This window comes from Aulostomus chinensis, chromosome 2 (genome assembly GCF_037954235.1).
Source record: "Aulostomus chinensis isolate RoL2024-O1b breed Wild chromosome 2, RoL_Achi_v1.0, whole genome shotgun sequence".
Taxonomy (NCBI): Eukaryota; Metazoa; Chordata; class Actinopteri; order Syngnathiformes; family Aulostomidae; genus Aulostomus; species Aulostomus chinensis.
Genome location: NC_141321.1, coordinates 13791273 through 13807827, shown reverse-complemented (window position 1 = coordinate 13807827; position 16555 = coordinate 13791273). Strand labels below are relative to the sequence as shown.

At 41.9% G+C, this 16555-nt stretch overlaps 1 protein-coding gene across 2 annotated transcripts in view; it reads left to right on the top strand.

The window, feature by feature from the left end:
* The first annotated feature begins 1686 nt into the window (after positions 1-1686).
* LOC147269132 (uncharacterized) overlaps positions 1687-16555 on the top strand; it is a 30826-nt gene continuing 15957 nt past the window's right edge. Inside the window, exons 1-6 of one of the 2 annotated variants that reach the window (XM_086179904.1) lie at positions 1687-5272; positions 10012-10152; positions 13723-13963; positions 14569-14708; positions 15096-15282; positions 16193-16315. In XM_086179904.1, coding sequence (XP_086036030.1) covers positions 5214-5272; positions 10012-10152; positions 13723-13963; positions 14569-14708; positions 15096-15282; positions 16193-16315 — 891 coding nt within the window. In that variant the 5' untranslated portion in view covers positions 1687-5213. The remainder of the gene's footprint in view (positions 5273-10011; positions 10153-13722; positions 13964-14568; positions 14709-15095; positions 15283-16192; positions 16316-16555) is intronic. The other variant, XM_086179913.1, reaches the window with a different exon arrangement.

The following is a 16555-nucleotide window of genomic DNA, read 5'->3' as shown; positions in this document are numbered from 1 at the left end:
CACACAGTAATCTCTATTGTTGTGTATTAAAAAAGACGTACTGCATTACCAAATGTAAATGAACGTTACAACTTCTGTCACTACAAAATGTCAGCAGTGACTCCTATTCTCATCCGCTATAGTCTGAAATTGTGTAGAATATTTTGCATCTTGTTTATTTGTCGTACCTTCAGCTTTTGGTGAAAATGTTAGAATCAAAGGTACAGAAACTTTTAATTAACCATTTTGATTTATAGTTCTATTCAGTGCATGAGCAGGTTCTGACCAGGCCTGGTCTTTCCCAAAGAAACCCTGCATCTGGTTCCAATCTGTGATCAGTAACATCATCAGCAAGTCCAAAATGTACACCTGAGTTCATCACAATCAAGGCAACGATCTAAATCCATAGATTTATGTGTGTTTTTAAGATGATGCCCCTTGAAGTATATACGTAAATGTCCCAACTTCAAAGGTAGCAATTCAAAATACTTGAACAGCAATGTAGAGAGGTAAAAACTTTCATCACGGAACCAGTCACTATTCAAGTGTTGTGTTTGACGTCTGAACTGAACTCTTCCTTTGGGGAAACATTGGAGAAAGTGTTGGAACTGGCGGTCCGGGCGGAGGCCCTGTCCTCCACCATCGGCCTCAGACGGAGCTGCTTCAACAGTCAGACTTTGTTAAGTGCTGTGGGAGTGTTGCTGTGGCAACAGTTTAGCGCTGTGTTTGTGAGTATTTCAAGCTCCCATGAGATTTAGGGGGATGTGTGTGTGTGTGTGAGAGAGAGAGAGAGAGCGCGCAAATCAGTGTTGGCTGGAAATGCCTGGGTGACCTAATGCACATCTGTGTGTGTGTGTGTGTGTGTGTGTTAGCTCAAGAGAAAAGTTCCTCCTCCGTCTTTGTGCAGAGAGCAGAATCTCTTAGTATTTAAACATAAACATACAAACAACAAACACCAACATCGAGGTGACATGAAGCCCAGATTCTCTCATCACGATGGGATTCTGCTTCTGTTCCAAACTGCCATATCTTATTCATAACCTGCTGAACAATAACCAGATGCTACTGCTTCAGCTTCTCAGGCTGCTGTCTGACTTTTATACAGTCCTATCAAAGGCACTTTTTCTAAGTTCTATTCATTTTAAGCCTGTTTTTGTTAGTGCTTTTGAAGGGGAGGACTAAGGTTCCATGCTGTCCACGAACAGTTACGGCACACAACCAGAATGCAGGATGCCAGACTGACAGCAGATGCCAGGTGGATAACATGAGCACCGGAGCGCAGCGAAGCAGGAGACAGCAGACAGACAACATGAATGCAGGACCAGTGGGCAGAGCTGCTCTGGAGGGTGACCCTGGTGCCAGCAACAGAGGAGGCAGCAATCTGGCGGGCGACATCAGGCTGGCAGTGAAACAGGTGTCTCTTTGGAGGCCCAGCCATGAGGCTTGAGGTCAGGAAACACTGGTGGCACCAGAGGATGCAAGAGATGGGGGTTAGAATGGGTTTAGGCTAGAGAAAGAATGTAAGACTGTGAAAACAGAAGAGGCTGGCGCATCAGCAGAGAAGAGGCAGCTGAGCAGGTAGTGTTTGCTGCTGAACATACAGACGAGCCAGTGGAGCCAGGAGGGCTGCAATGTCTTCTGCACACCCTGGAGGCTGGAATTGCTGCTGCAGAGGTTCTGGAGAGTGAAACTGCCGTGGTGCAGAGAGACAAAGACCAAAGGCTGGGGGTGGAGGGGCGGGGTGAACGGCTGAGGAACAAACTGGGTGCTGTGTAGTGCTGCTGGTGGTATCTGAATTTGCTATCAAGCTGACATTTAGCTAAGTTATGGCTAGAAAGTCAGATGCTAGTGAACATGTAGGCTGGAGTATTTGTCAGGGCTTCTGTGGTTCTGGACAGTGAAGCAGACACACAAGGCCTGGACGAGATCTCAGCTGCTTCCTTGAGCTCTACTGTAGGTGCAGCGACAGATTTGGAGGAACCTACTGCAAACTCATGGTGATCTACTGTAAAATCAATCACTCCATCAATCAGACTTTATTTATAAAGCGCTTTTCATACATACATATCGCTCAAAGTGCTTTACATAGACAAATAAAAGCATTCCCTCAAACCCACAACCACCCCACAGTTCACCCCCCCCACACACACACACACACAGTTCCACTCGTACACCACATGCACACATTAGAATAGTGGACTTTCAGCTGAGTAGGAGAGGCTGAGTACACATGAACCAGCCAGGAAATGAGAAGGCGCCATCAGAGGAACCCTTTACACCGGGAGCAGAGAGCCACCGCTCCAGGTGTAGAGGGCTCCCCCGGAGGAAACACTGGAGATCCTAATGATAAAAGAATAAAAATGGGTAAAAACTAAAATACGATAAAATGCTAAGAACTAAAATAGGAAATGGTATAATTTATAATTAAGATCACAAAGAATAACATTCATAAATAATACAAAATGAAGGGCTAAATTAAATGTCATGAGTAAAATGAATATAATCAAAATTTATGCTAAAAAGGTGTGTCTTGAGCCTGGTCATAAAAACGTGAACATTCCCCCATAAAAGACAATGAGGGACAGGAGCCAAACTCAGACTTTGACGCAGGCAAGGACAGGTATTTGCATCAAATTGCAGCTCCTTTTCTCATCAATGACGAAGTGACAATGCAGTAAATGCATGATTGTCTTTTTTCAAATTCATGATGTCTAAATGTGTATTTAAGACATCGCGCATCATGCAACATCATCCCTAATGTCAGATCAGATCATTCATTTGTGTCAAGTCAGAACATGAGCAGGCGTTGTAGGACATAAAACTGGAAGTAAACCAAAACGCAGTGCATTGTGGGTATGTAAAGAAGCTAGAGAGGTGAGGGACGGAGGTACTCGGTCCCACAACGCTGCATCAGATGGTAGTATGACGCCAGACATAAAAAAAAACATAATAGGGTCTTCGCCCAGAAGTACCTTCTGGCTCAGGCCCTAATAAAAGCTAAGACAGGTGATCAAATCATCCTTCTTTCTAGACGATCCCTCAGCTGTTTAGTTCATGGAATGTGTGTGATAATTAAAGCTACCAGTAGAGACACAACGCTGCCATTGTTATCTGTGCGACCCACGGCGATCTCCCCTTACTGGTTCAAACGAGTGTGTCATTGACATGCTGGTTCATTTAACACCTGACAGTGTGAACACAAAGCAGATCAAATGAAACTTAGAACAAAGTAGGAACTCATCCGCTAATTCAGACCAAAGCAAACAAGGTCCAAACACATAAATGCAAAGCAGCAAAGTGGCCAGGAGGAAACACTGACTACAACTAGACAAAGAACTCTAATGAGACGCAGGTGACCTGAAAGCTGTCAGGACAACAAAGACAGGAAATAAAACAACCATGTGTTGCTAAAATAAAACAGGACACAAAAAAAATCATCATCTAGTGCTGAAATCTAGAATGTCATAGAAAAAAATGCGGTGTTTTTACTGCATTCATTTTGTGGTTTGATTCTGATAGCAAATTTGGGCAAACGTGGCAAATGAGGGCACAACAGTCAGAAATAAACCATAACAGATGTGTAACAGGTTGAAGGTATGATGAAACGTACGATCTGATACACTTTAGCTCACGTGTCAGTTGGACACCACACGCACCTCAAAGGCAGACGATGTCATCTCCTGTATGGTGGACAGAGCACCACAGGAGGGGAAGACAGGTGTCACTGATGGTCCCGTCATGGTTAGCATGTCACAGGCCTTCCAGCCAGCTCACGTACACACGAGCTGTGGCCCTGGCACACGTCAGTGGAACACAGCCATGATTCATGTTATTAATGGCACCTGTGTTTTCTAGATATTTGTGTTTAGACTTAAAAACAAAAACAACAACAGCCTTTGAGAGTTGTTAACTGAGCATTTCACAATCTGCAGAGCTGCCAAGTTCCAGAAAATCCCAAGAGTGAGACCTCTGGTCAGCGCGGCCTTTTTAACGCCAATTTAAACGGATTTTGTGGAATTTGAGCAAATCTCAACTTTGGCAAATGAGCATGTGAAATGGCAAGTGTGGCGTTTGGGGGTGAAAAGAGGCTTAATTGCGTGACTCTCACTCTCAAAGCGTGAGACTTGGCAGCTCTGAATCTGAGCAGTATATTTCCCTGCTAGGTGACGCTCCTCAGGGAGATGGGGTGCTGTGGTAAGCTGTCCCTGCATGGGTGTCATTTGAAATCTACTGATTCTGACTCTGCTGATTGATTCCCACTCTGAAGGAACTCCCAACATGTCACGTCCACCCTGCATTGACCTGTCAAAGTGGCTGCAGTGAAAATGTCCAAACATTTCAACCAACTACATTCAGAAAGAAGTCATGAATGACCAAACGTAAAAGAAACTGATATCAACTTGAATGTTTTCCAACCATATTGAACCTATTAACTCTTTTTTTTGTGTTTTTTTTTAAACTTTCTAATATAAGGGACCATGCACAGCACCGCTCACACTGTTCACTTTTGTTGTTTGCCATGGCAGATCACAATAAACAGATTTACACAGAGGGGAAAAAAAGGACAAAAAAAACAGAAAAAATGCCTTTTTGAATGTTCGTGGGTAATTGAATCTCTGAACATTTCCAAATGTGATCTGTCTTCCTGGAAACAAAGACAAGCTTATCATAATTTTCCTTTTCAGTGACAAAGTAAGCGCACATTTTCATGTCATAGTTGCTGCGAGATACGTTGTTTTTTTCCTCAGATTTAACACATCACGTATTACAGCAGTCTAAACAAAGTGTGAAAGAACGATAGATAACATAGACAACATAGATAATATGCAGATATACGAACCTGTCTACGTCTAAGACTATGAATTCCAAGACTGATTCCTTGTCAGTCCCACTTCTATCGATATGAATATGAATATATGCAACATACATGTATTTATTACTGTTACTGATCCACTCTAATGATATCATGTTACCTTTTCTCCTGGGTGAGTCACATGACCCCTGTTAGTGTGAGGGAGGTGGGGTCACAAGGCTTCAATGAAAACCACATGGAGGGAGGGGTGGGATGCAGCTAAACAGAGAGAGGAAGGCCAACATGAGCCACAGAGCCAGCAGACCGAGGGAGCAGCTGTAGGCACGCTGCAGGAACAGCAACAGGACTGGAGGCTGCGAGACCACCCGGACCAGGAGTAGCACTGGAACCAGGACCAGGACCAGGAGCAGAATAGACCACCATGTCAGAGTCCATCAGAAGAAGAAGCTCCAGCAGACAGCTCCTGCAGAACCTCATCACGTGAGTTCTTTTCTGAACATTCGCTTTAATTTTCTGCTTTTATTGAACTTAGACCTCTGCTTATCTACATCAGAGAGGGAACTGTGCTTTCTAGCTCAAAGACCGTGTCCAACATTTGGTCCTACACTGAAGGCTGTTTGATTTCATAACATTTTCATATAATAAACATTCCTCCACCCACTTGGCCCATCTCTCCTCAGCTTGATGCAATACAAAACAAATACTGATAAGAAGCACTAATGAAGTACAATAAAATACTAAGTAATATTGGGAATTGAACTTCAGCTTTACTACATTTAATTAAAACTTAATTTGTAGATACCAGCTATATCACATAAAAACAATGCAACTACTCAGTAAGTGAAATATTTCCATTGACTGCCATTGAAATGCTTTTTTATAGTAGTTACTTTAATTCCTGCCTGCAGAATGTTTGACAGGAGAAAATAAATGTTAAAAGTTATTCAATTTTCTGTCCTTGTATATTTTATTGAGTGTTTATATAGTGTTTTAATGTTTTGGTTTTATTAAAACATGACTAGTGTGTGTGTGTGTGTGTGTCTCCACAAAACGACAGAGGGGAAAACATTTACTCTGTGTTAATATTTATTAATATATTAATATTTCAGTTGAAGAAATAATTTCATAAAAACGGTTTTAATGGCACGGGAACTGCAGGGGAGGTCAGATTTCATTTTTCTCGTCTGCTCCAGCATCTTCATATCATGTTTGTGCGTTTGGCCTCTTTTAAGAAGAGAGAAGCCAAACACAGAGAGCAAAAAACAATACAAGGAAGCAATCTTGTATTTTCATGTCTCAGTATTTCTAGCTCTTCTCTTTTAAACCTCCGATCAAATGTCTTTCCTCTGTACTTTCTTCATCCTCATCTTCATGCAGCAGACATGCATCGGTGTTTGTTCTTCCAGGGAGTAGACGACACACTGCCACGCACTGAGAAAACAGCCCACGTTAGCTTCATGAGCTAGCTGTTTGTCATCAGATATATTCAGCTTTTAAATGAGCCACCAAAGACAACCGCTAATCAGCTGCTCTCCCCCATGGAAACCTACCTGCTGATGTCACCAGCTACCAGTTAAATTCTTCCACCCTGCAGGTTCCTTCTCTTTAATACTACTAATCACAACTGGAGCACGCATTGGTTTGCTTGCGTTAACGTGCCAGCTGCTGTCGGTCAAACACATCCTGCCAACATAATGACAGAGAAAAGCACGTCTGATATTTCAATAATTCATTTCTTTTTCATGATTTGTTGCAATTCTTGATTTTTTTCTTTCTGTTGCATATTGAAAATAGCTGATGGCTTACTTTCCAAAATGGAGAGTAAGCCTTTATTGGACTTTGTTTTTTTGCTTTTGTTTTTTCAGCTCTCCAATAATACCTATCTTCAGTACCCATTTAGGAAGCCGTTGTGAGCACCACAGAATAGTTGTGTCCAAAAATGAAACCTTTAAAGTTCATGTGTTCGACTCAGCCTCACATGATTGGTTTCCACAATTTTGGTCGTACAAAGAAGGCAGCACATTGGGCACGTTGATCCTTGGCGTGAGAAAACCAACAGATTCTTGATACTGGGTGGTAGTGGGTCGTGGATCGAGATCTTCTGATGGAGACAGGGATCTTCTGCAAGGCACTCAGGAGGGGGGGGGGCCTCTGCAGAGCTGTGATTGGCTGAAAGTTCTCTGTAACATCTTTAGCTGTGGCAAGAGTTAAGAGTAATAGTAGATTTTGATTAAAAAAAATATATATATGAGAAAAAAAGAGTAAAACATATTCATAGAATCCAGTTTATTTCAAAAATGATGACATGCAACAAAGTGTAACTGATGAGCAGAAGAGAGATTAAAAGAACTGTAGTTCTGCATTGATGAGGTCAGCTTTGTTTTAAAAAGATCTGACCTCACAGAGCAGCGATGGTAACATCAACCTTTGATGGTTCTTTCTGGGCCCACCATGGTGACCGCAGGGAGCCAGGGTTCGATTACCCAGAGAGCGCCTGAAAGACTCATTAACTGGTTTGGTGCGAATACATCTGAATCCTACCCTCGTTTTTTTGTTTGACACTTCCGACAGTCTACCAGCTGATTTTTTACTTTCAACAAGCCTCGACCATCATGACTTAATTTCTTACCATTCTTCTGTGTTACTGTAATGTTTTTTATATTTGAGTTTCTCTCCCAAGTAATGTGGCTCATTTTCAGTGAGGTTTTTGTTTCCTCAGTTATTGGTGGAAAATTTATGTGACTTCTCTGAAACCGTGGTCTGAGTTCAATGGCTTCTTTTATAGCTGCAACCTCCTTAATGGCCATGACATCATCTGGCTGGGTCCTGAACCCCCTTCTGCTGGGCTACACACACACACACACACACACACACACACACACACACACAAAGAAAATGCCGTTCTGCAGGCCTCCATTGCCTCATTGTTTAAATGTTGGAAAAAGTGATGTGTATCAGACTGATTTCCTCCATAATTTACTGGTTTCACATTAGTGCTTCCCTTCATCATGTTAACCATCCCAGCAGCACATTCGGCTGATACCTGGAGAAACAGACTGACCTGCGGTGACAACAAAACAGCAGTAACTCATATAATGAAATGCAGACATGTAGTCTAAATGGTGATTTATACTTTTCAAAACCCTCCAGAGAGGCAGCGGCGACTTTTCACATCCAGCTCCGACTTAAGTGCTGATAGGTCAGGAGGTAAATGTTGATTTGCGTGATTATCACGTGAATTTAACTTGATTTGTCAAGAATCAAGGAGTCGCTGTTCAAAGTTGAAGTTCTCAGCATTTTAATTCAAGGATCGACTCCTCTGAGATTGCTGCTTTTTTGCTTGACCTGCCTAAATCCCAAATATTTCACCCTAAGCTGGTATGAACCCTACTAATCATGGGTCACTTCATTAGCATTGGCGAATGTACTTCCAGATGCACTTCTCACAACAGGATACATTGCACTTTATAAATGAACAGGCGATAATTGGAATTGATTCTGTATTTTTTTAATCTTCCACTGCTTTTACTTGGGTGTGTGCGCACTTTTGTTTCCCTGTTTTTGCTGTTCTAAATGCTTCAGTGCTACAGCTGATGGTGACGATGATGTCAGGTGATTAGGAAGTGTCAGATATCTCAGTATACACATGGAACACATGGATGACCCATGGTCTCTGCGCAGACGTTGTGCTTCCTGGTGCTTTTATATTTATATTATTTATATTCATTGTGAAATGGAGACATGCAGATAGGGTGTCCAACCGTCATTTCTGAAAGAGTATTTTTATTTCTGAAGCATCATTCAAATTTTTAAACTCACTTTGGAGTAATGTTTGATTTAACGTGCACTGTGAAATATGTGAATTGTTTTTCTGGCTTTCCATCCTCTTGTTTCGTTTCAACGATGCGGTCCAAACAATTCAATCACATCATCCCCAGTTGACCCATTTCTCAAACTAATGGTCTGACTGGGAAGCCAAACGGTGCTGACACACGTCAAGACATTTTACAGCGAAAGCAGTCCTCTCGCCAGTATGGTTCCCCCTGTGTCTCCAGTGACTTTATGTAGGTCATTTTCTCACATTATAATTACCGCAGCATGTTTGCCATCACCAGAGGCCACCAACAATTAAACTCGATTCTCATATTATTGCTTTACTCGTGTCTTTAGAGAAGATTTCTTTCAGCTCAGTGTTTAAGTGAGGTGTGAACATGTTGGAAATGTATCAAATATACAAAATATTGTCAAATGATTTATTATTGTGAGGAAAACCGTTAAGTTCCCAGCTCTGACCTGTTGTTAGCCACCTACACTCAGGTTCTGCTTTATTCCCATCAAGTGACCGTCATGTTACAAGCTATTGTGACACATATATGCACCACTTCCTGCCATTGAGCCTCCGAGAACTTATAAAATGAAAGGCAGCATGTTCTTTAACGCTTAAGTCTCATATAAAACATGTGTTCATTTATTGGTTTTGTTTGCCATTTTTTGCCCCCCCCCCCCCCCCCCCTCCACTAACACAAACCCCTAAACTATAGCTTAAAGTAACACACCACTTCTTCATAGTAGACTTCTGGAAATTCAACAGTGTTAAATGAGACACAAGTCCAAATGTGCTTAAAGTGGTCTGCTATTTACACCGCTCTACAATACCCATTTGAACTGCTGCCAGAAGTTCCCGAAGCTCTTTATTCCAATTTTTAAAGAGATTTACTTGCAGACCCTGTTAAGTATGATGAGATGAAGCTCTGGCTACACGCTCTCTCTCTCTCTCTCTCTCTCTCTCTCTCTCTGTCTCTCTCTCTCTGTCTCTCTCTTTCTCTCTCTCTCTTTCTTTGTTCCCCTCCAGAGGTTGATGTTAAGTGAAAAAGCAACTGGTTCAAGCTTTACCAGATGTGTTTTAATAAAAAGACGTATTGTCTTAAACTAATCAGACAGAAGAAAAGATCAAGCTTCCTATATAGGATTTGATTAATACTGCTGATTTGTTTAAATCCCCACACCTGAGACCAGCCTCATACATAAATCTTTCCACTGTCACTATAGTAGCCAAATATTAAACTCTTGAGTAGACAAACACATTTTGGATCGTTACGAGTTTCAACTTGAGACGATCTGCTGACACAATATCAAGCTAACGTACAGCTGTGTTGTATCACCCTGACCGTCCACGTGTTTTGTTTTGTTTTTTTTTACTTTATTGATGCTGGCGGCAGAGTGACAGTCCAGCGAAGCCTGGAGGATGCAGAGGAGGTGGAGCGGGAGCGAAGGAGGAGAGCCAGGGAGAAGGAAAGGGGAGAAGAGAGTCTGTCCTGGTCAGCAACCCCTCCACACAACAACCTGACACACGGCACAGAGTGAGTGCAACAAGCTGTCACACCACTTCAGGTCAAGTTAAGTTCATTTTACCACAGAATAAGCACAGGCCGCAAAAACAGTCACATTAAATCAAAAGCTGGTGAGTAAATGTGAGGTGTGAGCTTGAAATCAGAAGCTTGGCAGTGTTGCTCCCCCAACATTTTGAGTTCAGACAGGGACGACCAACTAATCCCAGTATACAGGGAGTTGCAGTTGTCCAGTTGCCTTGGGAGGAATAAACAAGATCTTTAGAAGACAGAACAGACTTGACTTTGGAAATAATTCAAAACTGGCTTGGCTGGTAACTTCTACATGTACTTGCTTGTCAAATTTCAGTGCGGAATCAAATATGACATCAAGATTTTAATATGGACTTTCTTCATTCAGGCGACTTTCAGGTTGGCGCCAGGCAACAGTTTATGTCCTGAAGACTGACTGACTGAGGAGCTGCAGCTCTGAGTCTTTGACATGAGTGGAAAAAAGTCATTTTCAATTAAACATGAACATGTAGTGAATGATGGAACCCAGGAGAGAACCTCAGGAGCGCGACCCTCAGGTCCAGGTGGATAAATCTCAACTTTACTCTTCCTCCTTCAATCCTAACCCCACTTTGGCACCATGCATGTTCAAAATCAATAAAGACACTAGTAACTTCCTCACATGGAAGCAGAGAGGACTTATCAACCTGGGACAGCTTTCCAGTGACATCCCTCTCATGACCTTTGACCTCCATGACCTTTGACACTCATGAGAATGTCATGTCAATCAAAAATCTGATCAAGTCAACAAAATCCTATGCAGACAACACACTACTGATGAAATGTAATTCAGGAACAGTAACACTGGGTTCCTGCTCAGTCTTCTAATAGAACTTGTTACGTGTCTCATTGAAAAACTTCAACAACCCTCAAGAACAAGCAAACCCCATTTCAACACCTGACCCCCGCTCCCGCGTTGGCTTCAGACCTAAGGCTCCTTGATTCCACCAGACCATTTAGATCAACAATATCATCTACAATGTGCTCCACTTCTCCGCCTGCATTCTCGTACGTAAAAAAAAGTGTAGAAAAACAACGGCCAAATATCATTTCCAGTAAGACAGTTCGGTCAGTCAGAGGGGGCAGGGAACGTTCACTCTAACGTCTCTAAAACAGAAAAAGAGCATTGACAAGCAGGTTTGGAACGCCTCTTTAATGTCTTATTTTATCTTCAGCTCAGTTTGGGACCGATACATTTCAGTCTTGTATTTAGAAAGTTTGGTGGTTGATCCGTTTCTTGAGCCGGCTGTTGACAGTTAGTTTCCATGACCTGAGGTGCTGATTACAGGGGAATCTACTGTATGTGTCAAGTGATGCTGCAGGTGAATGAGCTGAAAGCTGCTGGCTGAGGTCCCACCGGAGGGAACATCCTCATCATCCCACACACTCACTGACAGCACCGTCAAGTCAACAGCGTTACCAGCACCCTCATGAACACCGTTTACCCATTGACACTCTGTAGAGACGGGCCGTCTTAGCATGCGTTTAACTAAACCGGATGTAAGAATAACACAGTAATGAATAAGACAGGTTTAATACTTGGTTTCGTGTATCATGCACATTGCTTTAAAAAAAAGATTCCATTGTTGAGGCGTTTTGAAAGTAATTGTTGAAAATCCTGTTTTTGTTTAATCCCATTTAGTAGATTAGTTTCAAAGAAAAGAAATAGAAAAAGAGGTGATAAAAAAACAAAAACAATCTGTACAAAGCCAGTGTGAGTGTGATGAGTTACCTGGAATCCAGAATTGAATGAAAGGTTGTTTTTTTTTAATCACTTTATCATTTCCAAAGCAAGCGTGAGGGGAAATTATTTAGTCATCACTGAATATAGAAATAGATACACATTGGATGCTAAGATACATTTATATATATTTAGTAAAACAATAACCTTATATTTGGCAGCTGTACTGTTTACTCTATACAGGAGATGCACAGTTAAGTAATGGAATAAATGCCATTTATTACTACAGTTCTTCAAATCTAAACGTATTTATGTGTGCATATTTTTCATGTTCATTTATTAAGAATTGCTCAGTCTGTTTGCTAATGAGGAAGATTTTATTTTCTTCTGAATCTGTAGCAGGTTTGCCTTGCAGACGGGTCCAATCTACCTCATGGAAAACCAGAAATATAAAAAATAAGAGTAGATCTATTTTTAAAATGTAGAAATGAATGATATATATTTTTAAAATTAGTTTGGCATTTATTTATGTACTCATTTATGTGTTGATGGATTTTATTTCTGTGTCAGTCGTTCAGGTTCAATGGACCTGCTGACACGATACAGGAGCCAACAGTGGCTTTCTGTTTTCTGTTTCCATGGGAACAGTCGGTAGCTGCGGGTTTCATCTGCCACCTGCCGCCTGCACTGACATCAGAGATGGTTGGAACATGGAGAAGCGATTCAGCAGTGTCACATTTTAATCCTGCTGTGTTCAGCCTTTTTGAACACACACAAATTATATGTTTAGACTCCGAGAGGAAACGTGCTGTACACTTAAAAACTTCCTATGCTGTGGGTTGCAGTGCACAAGGACAATTAATAGATGAGCCGGTCATGATAAACGGTAAAGAGGGAGCAGGAAAACATATTTGAGGAATTAGAGGGATTGTGGGATTAATGCGTTTGTTCCTAAACTCCGAGGAGACGATGTCATCATGGAGCGGTTTAGATGATTGATTGTTGTCACATAGCAGCTCAAATGAATCTCAGAGGTTGTGGCTCAGTTATAATGAAAGAATGACTAAATGGCACAACAGGATGAGAACACTGCAGGAATGTGAAAATAAATAAAAATAAATTATATGTTTTGACACAAACCCATTTTGAGTTGTACTACTAATGTACACACACACACACACACACACACGAGAGAATGCCATTCAGTCCACATGGCATCATGTAACATCAGTACTCTGAAGGTACTCTGGTGGAAAACACGAAGAAAATGTGCATGATTAAAAAAAATTACATTGTAATTGCACAGTAATTTTTTATGAACTGCAGTGAAACCATCAAACGCAACATATGGTCTGCATTTCCGCAGCAGCAGTTTACATCAGTTTGTTTTCTTTTTTTTTTCTGATGGGATTTGAGTTCATCCAGACCCCCAAAAAAAGAACTTTGGTTTTACTAAATCAAGAAAAAAACCACACTTGATTAGTCCTTGAGGCCAGTGACCTGATCCTCTTATATATCAGCATCAGGAGAACATACAGTTTACTGGATGTTCAGTATTGTTGTGTACATATTAATGTTGGTTATTTATTATTAATTAATAATGCTGGTAAAGGTCAGGCTTATTTAAATTATGCACTGCAGGGGTTGATCTTTTTTAAGTAAAAATTATTTTTATTCACAATCTGCATGAGAAAAAGACTTTACAGCTGAAATTATTACAAAAAAAATAATGTAGTAGAAACTCAAGTGTTTGCCACTAAACTCAAGTGGAGTTGTAGCTGTAGAACATAGGAGAAAAGGCAAGTACCCAAGTACAAGTACCAAAAATGTGAGTGAACAAATGTTCTCAGGGTTCTCAGGTCAGATGAGGAGCTGAAGCCCAGCTGCTGCCTGGTTCTGGACGAGGACGAGGGCTTCAGTGACTGGAGCCACAGGTTGGAGAACCGTCAGGAGCAGTACGACTGCAGGGCCAAGGAGCAGAGACCCTCACAGTGGAAACCACATGATGAAGAGGAGAAACAGCAGCAGGAGGAGGAGGAGGAGGAGGGATGGGAACCAGAACAGAGAAGCCAAGCCTCCACCAGCACTCCGGTGAGGGTAGACCACCTCGCTCATCGACGGTATACGTAGATGCTTTTTCAAGGCTTCTGAGGGATTCTGGTGCAAGTTCAGACACAGATGGTCCCAGTAGAGGGCAACGGAGGGCCATACTGACCAAGATAAAGGAAGTGAAGGGTCAGAAAACTGTGTTTGCTGAGCTCGTGTGACAGCATGTAGCTGACTTTTGTTGCAGATTCATGGATGCTCGACTGTTTCGTGAAACTATTGATGATGTAATTCCAATCTCGGATTAAAATGCAACATTCAGGGTCTACTTCCTTCTTTCACAGCATTCATCCTGACTGATTCTGTTGTCCTAACAGCTGATGTTATTAACTTGTCAATCAACTGAGCAAAAATCAATTTGAGGGCTTTTGTCCAGCCCACATGTTGATAGCGCCCTCTTTTGGAATCAAGTGAATTAGCAGCATAAACTCAGTGTAGTCATGAGCAAAGACATTCACTAGCATAAGACTGGATTTTACTTATTTTAGGGAGCGACTGTTTTCCTTTGGGACACAGTGGGACAGATGGTGGGGCCACACTTTGCTCATGTGTCCTGCAGACCTTTAATTTGTGTTTTTGGTTCATTTTAGATGCCAGCTGAGAAAAAGGAAGCCAGGAGGACATCATACAGCTCCACTGTTTTCCTGTCGCAGGACGCCAGACTACAGCCCAGCAGCAGCCACCCAGCAGACAGGACGTCCTACCTGGCAGCAGGGACCATGAGGCCATGGTGTGTTTTTGCCCTAAAGGATCCTGATACTAGGGACATTCACAATGAATTATAGTTGCTGATAGATATTCTTAGCAAACTACAAGTGCATTCATTTATTCAGGTCAATGAAAAGCTCCTCTGTAAAGCTCTTCTGCTGAATCCTGATAAAAGATAATAGTGGTATATCATCAGTATCTGCAGTTACCGATCATTTTTAAAATATCCTTTGTGTCCTTTGTGAAACCCAATACACATCCATTATCACGCGTCACTGTGCAATAGAGCAAATGTGCAATAAGTACATACAGAAAGTATTCAGGCGCTCTAACATGTTGAACTTGAAGTCACTCATGCTTTTGTAATGATTTATTGTAACTTAAATGAAACCCAATATCTTATTGACAGTGGAGGGGTCCGCCAGTTGGAGGGGGGGGTGGACCAGAAGGAGGAAGGTGTACAGGCCACTCGGCAGCGGGAGTGGAGGTCAGCAGAAACCACGCAAAAACCCACAGATGAAGAAGAACCGAGCTTCACAAATGAAGAGAAGAGAGGCCATAGGGGGGCGACGGAAGAACAGAGGATGTCCGAAGAGGTCAGTTCTCGGAGTCAGATTGGCGGTGTTCATCTCAGGTGGATCTGCAGCTGTACTGTGACATTAATTTGAAGACTCTCCAGAGAAAGAGTCATCACTAAACTGACTTTGAATCAGGTTAAACCTTTTCCTTTACCAACACTTGAATCACTAGATTTCTTGAAAACTACTTTTTAACATTTCCATAAATGTCTACGGAGTATCAGTTGTCTCCAGATGATGAATTCTGCGTATCTGTTGCATCTAAATTACACCGTAAATGTGAATTTTTTACTCAAAATACAAAACAGTCTCCATAAATTGACTGAGCACATTCATGCTCAGATGTTCCCTTTGAATTCTTTCCATTCAGCACCATTCTCTGCCCAAAATGTCTCCTCCGCTCGCATGATTTCTCATAATCTCATGAACCTGTCAGTCATGACCGAGGGCAAACGCATTATTTGTACCCCATAATTGAATCTCTAAAACACATGTTAGGAGCTCTGTCCAACTCTGTCACTATTTGTGATGTTTTGAAAGGCTGCTAATGGGATTTCACACCTTTCTTCTTGTTATCTAATGTTTCTACTACTTACACTAATTAGCGTATTGATATAACTTCAAGCCTGCATAAAAACTTTTACCAGGCACTTGCAGGCATATTACTTCACACAGTTTGGCCTCAAATCAAAAGCAGTAAAGGAAAAGAACACAGCTGTTGCCTGGCAGGGGGCAGGAATGAGGCGGGTTGCTTGACGAAAGCAATGAAATAGTCTGACTGTTTGCCAGGTTTTCCTTCAGCTATGATACGGTGAGAACATATTAAAACACAACTATCGTTTGAAAAAAATGCAGATAGCGAGAGGACATGTGTTGGCAGCAGCTGTGAAACCTGCTCGCGTAGTTTCATGTGTTTGTGTTGTCCCAGGGGTCAATGGGGGACAGAGACAGGAAGGGTGAGGACACCAACAGACGGTCTGCAGTTTCTCTTAGCAGCAGTGACGGAGACGAGCAGTTAAGCTGCTACGGTCCCATGAGCCCGACATTCAAGGTATTGGTGAAAGTGGTTTCCTGCCTCAAATAAGGTGGTGGTGAAGACTGGCCACCTCTGCGTCACACCCATGAGGAAATTCCTTCAACAGCTCCAAACCCTTTGGGGTGGTCAGTTTTATCATGTGCTGGTGCCAAGGATGAATTGCTAATTACGATGCATAACAATTGAAATATTAGTGCCAGTCAGTACATTCTCAGAATACCACTTTTACCTCAAGAGCACCTCACTATTTTAGAT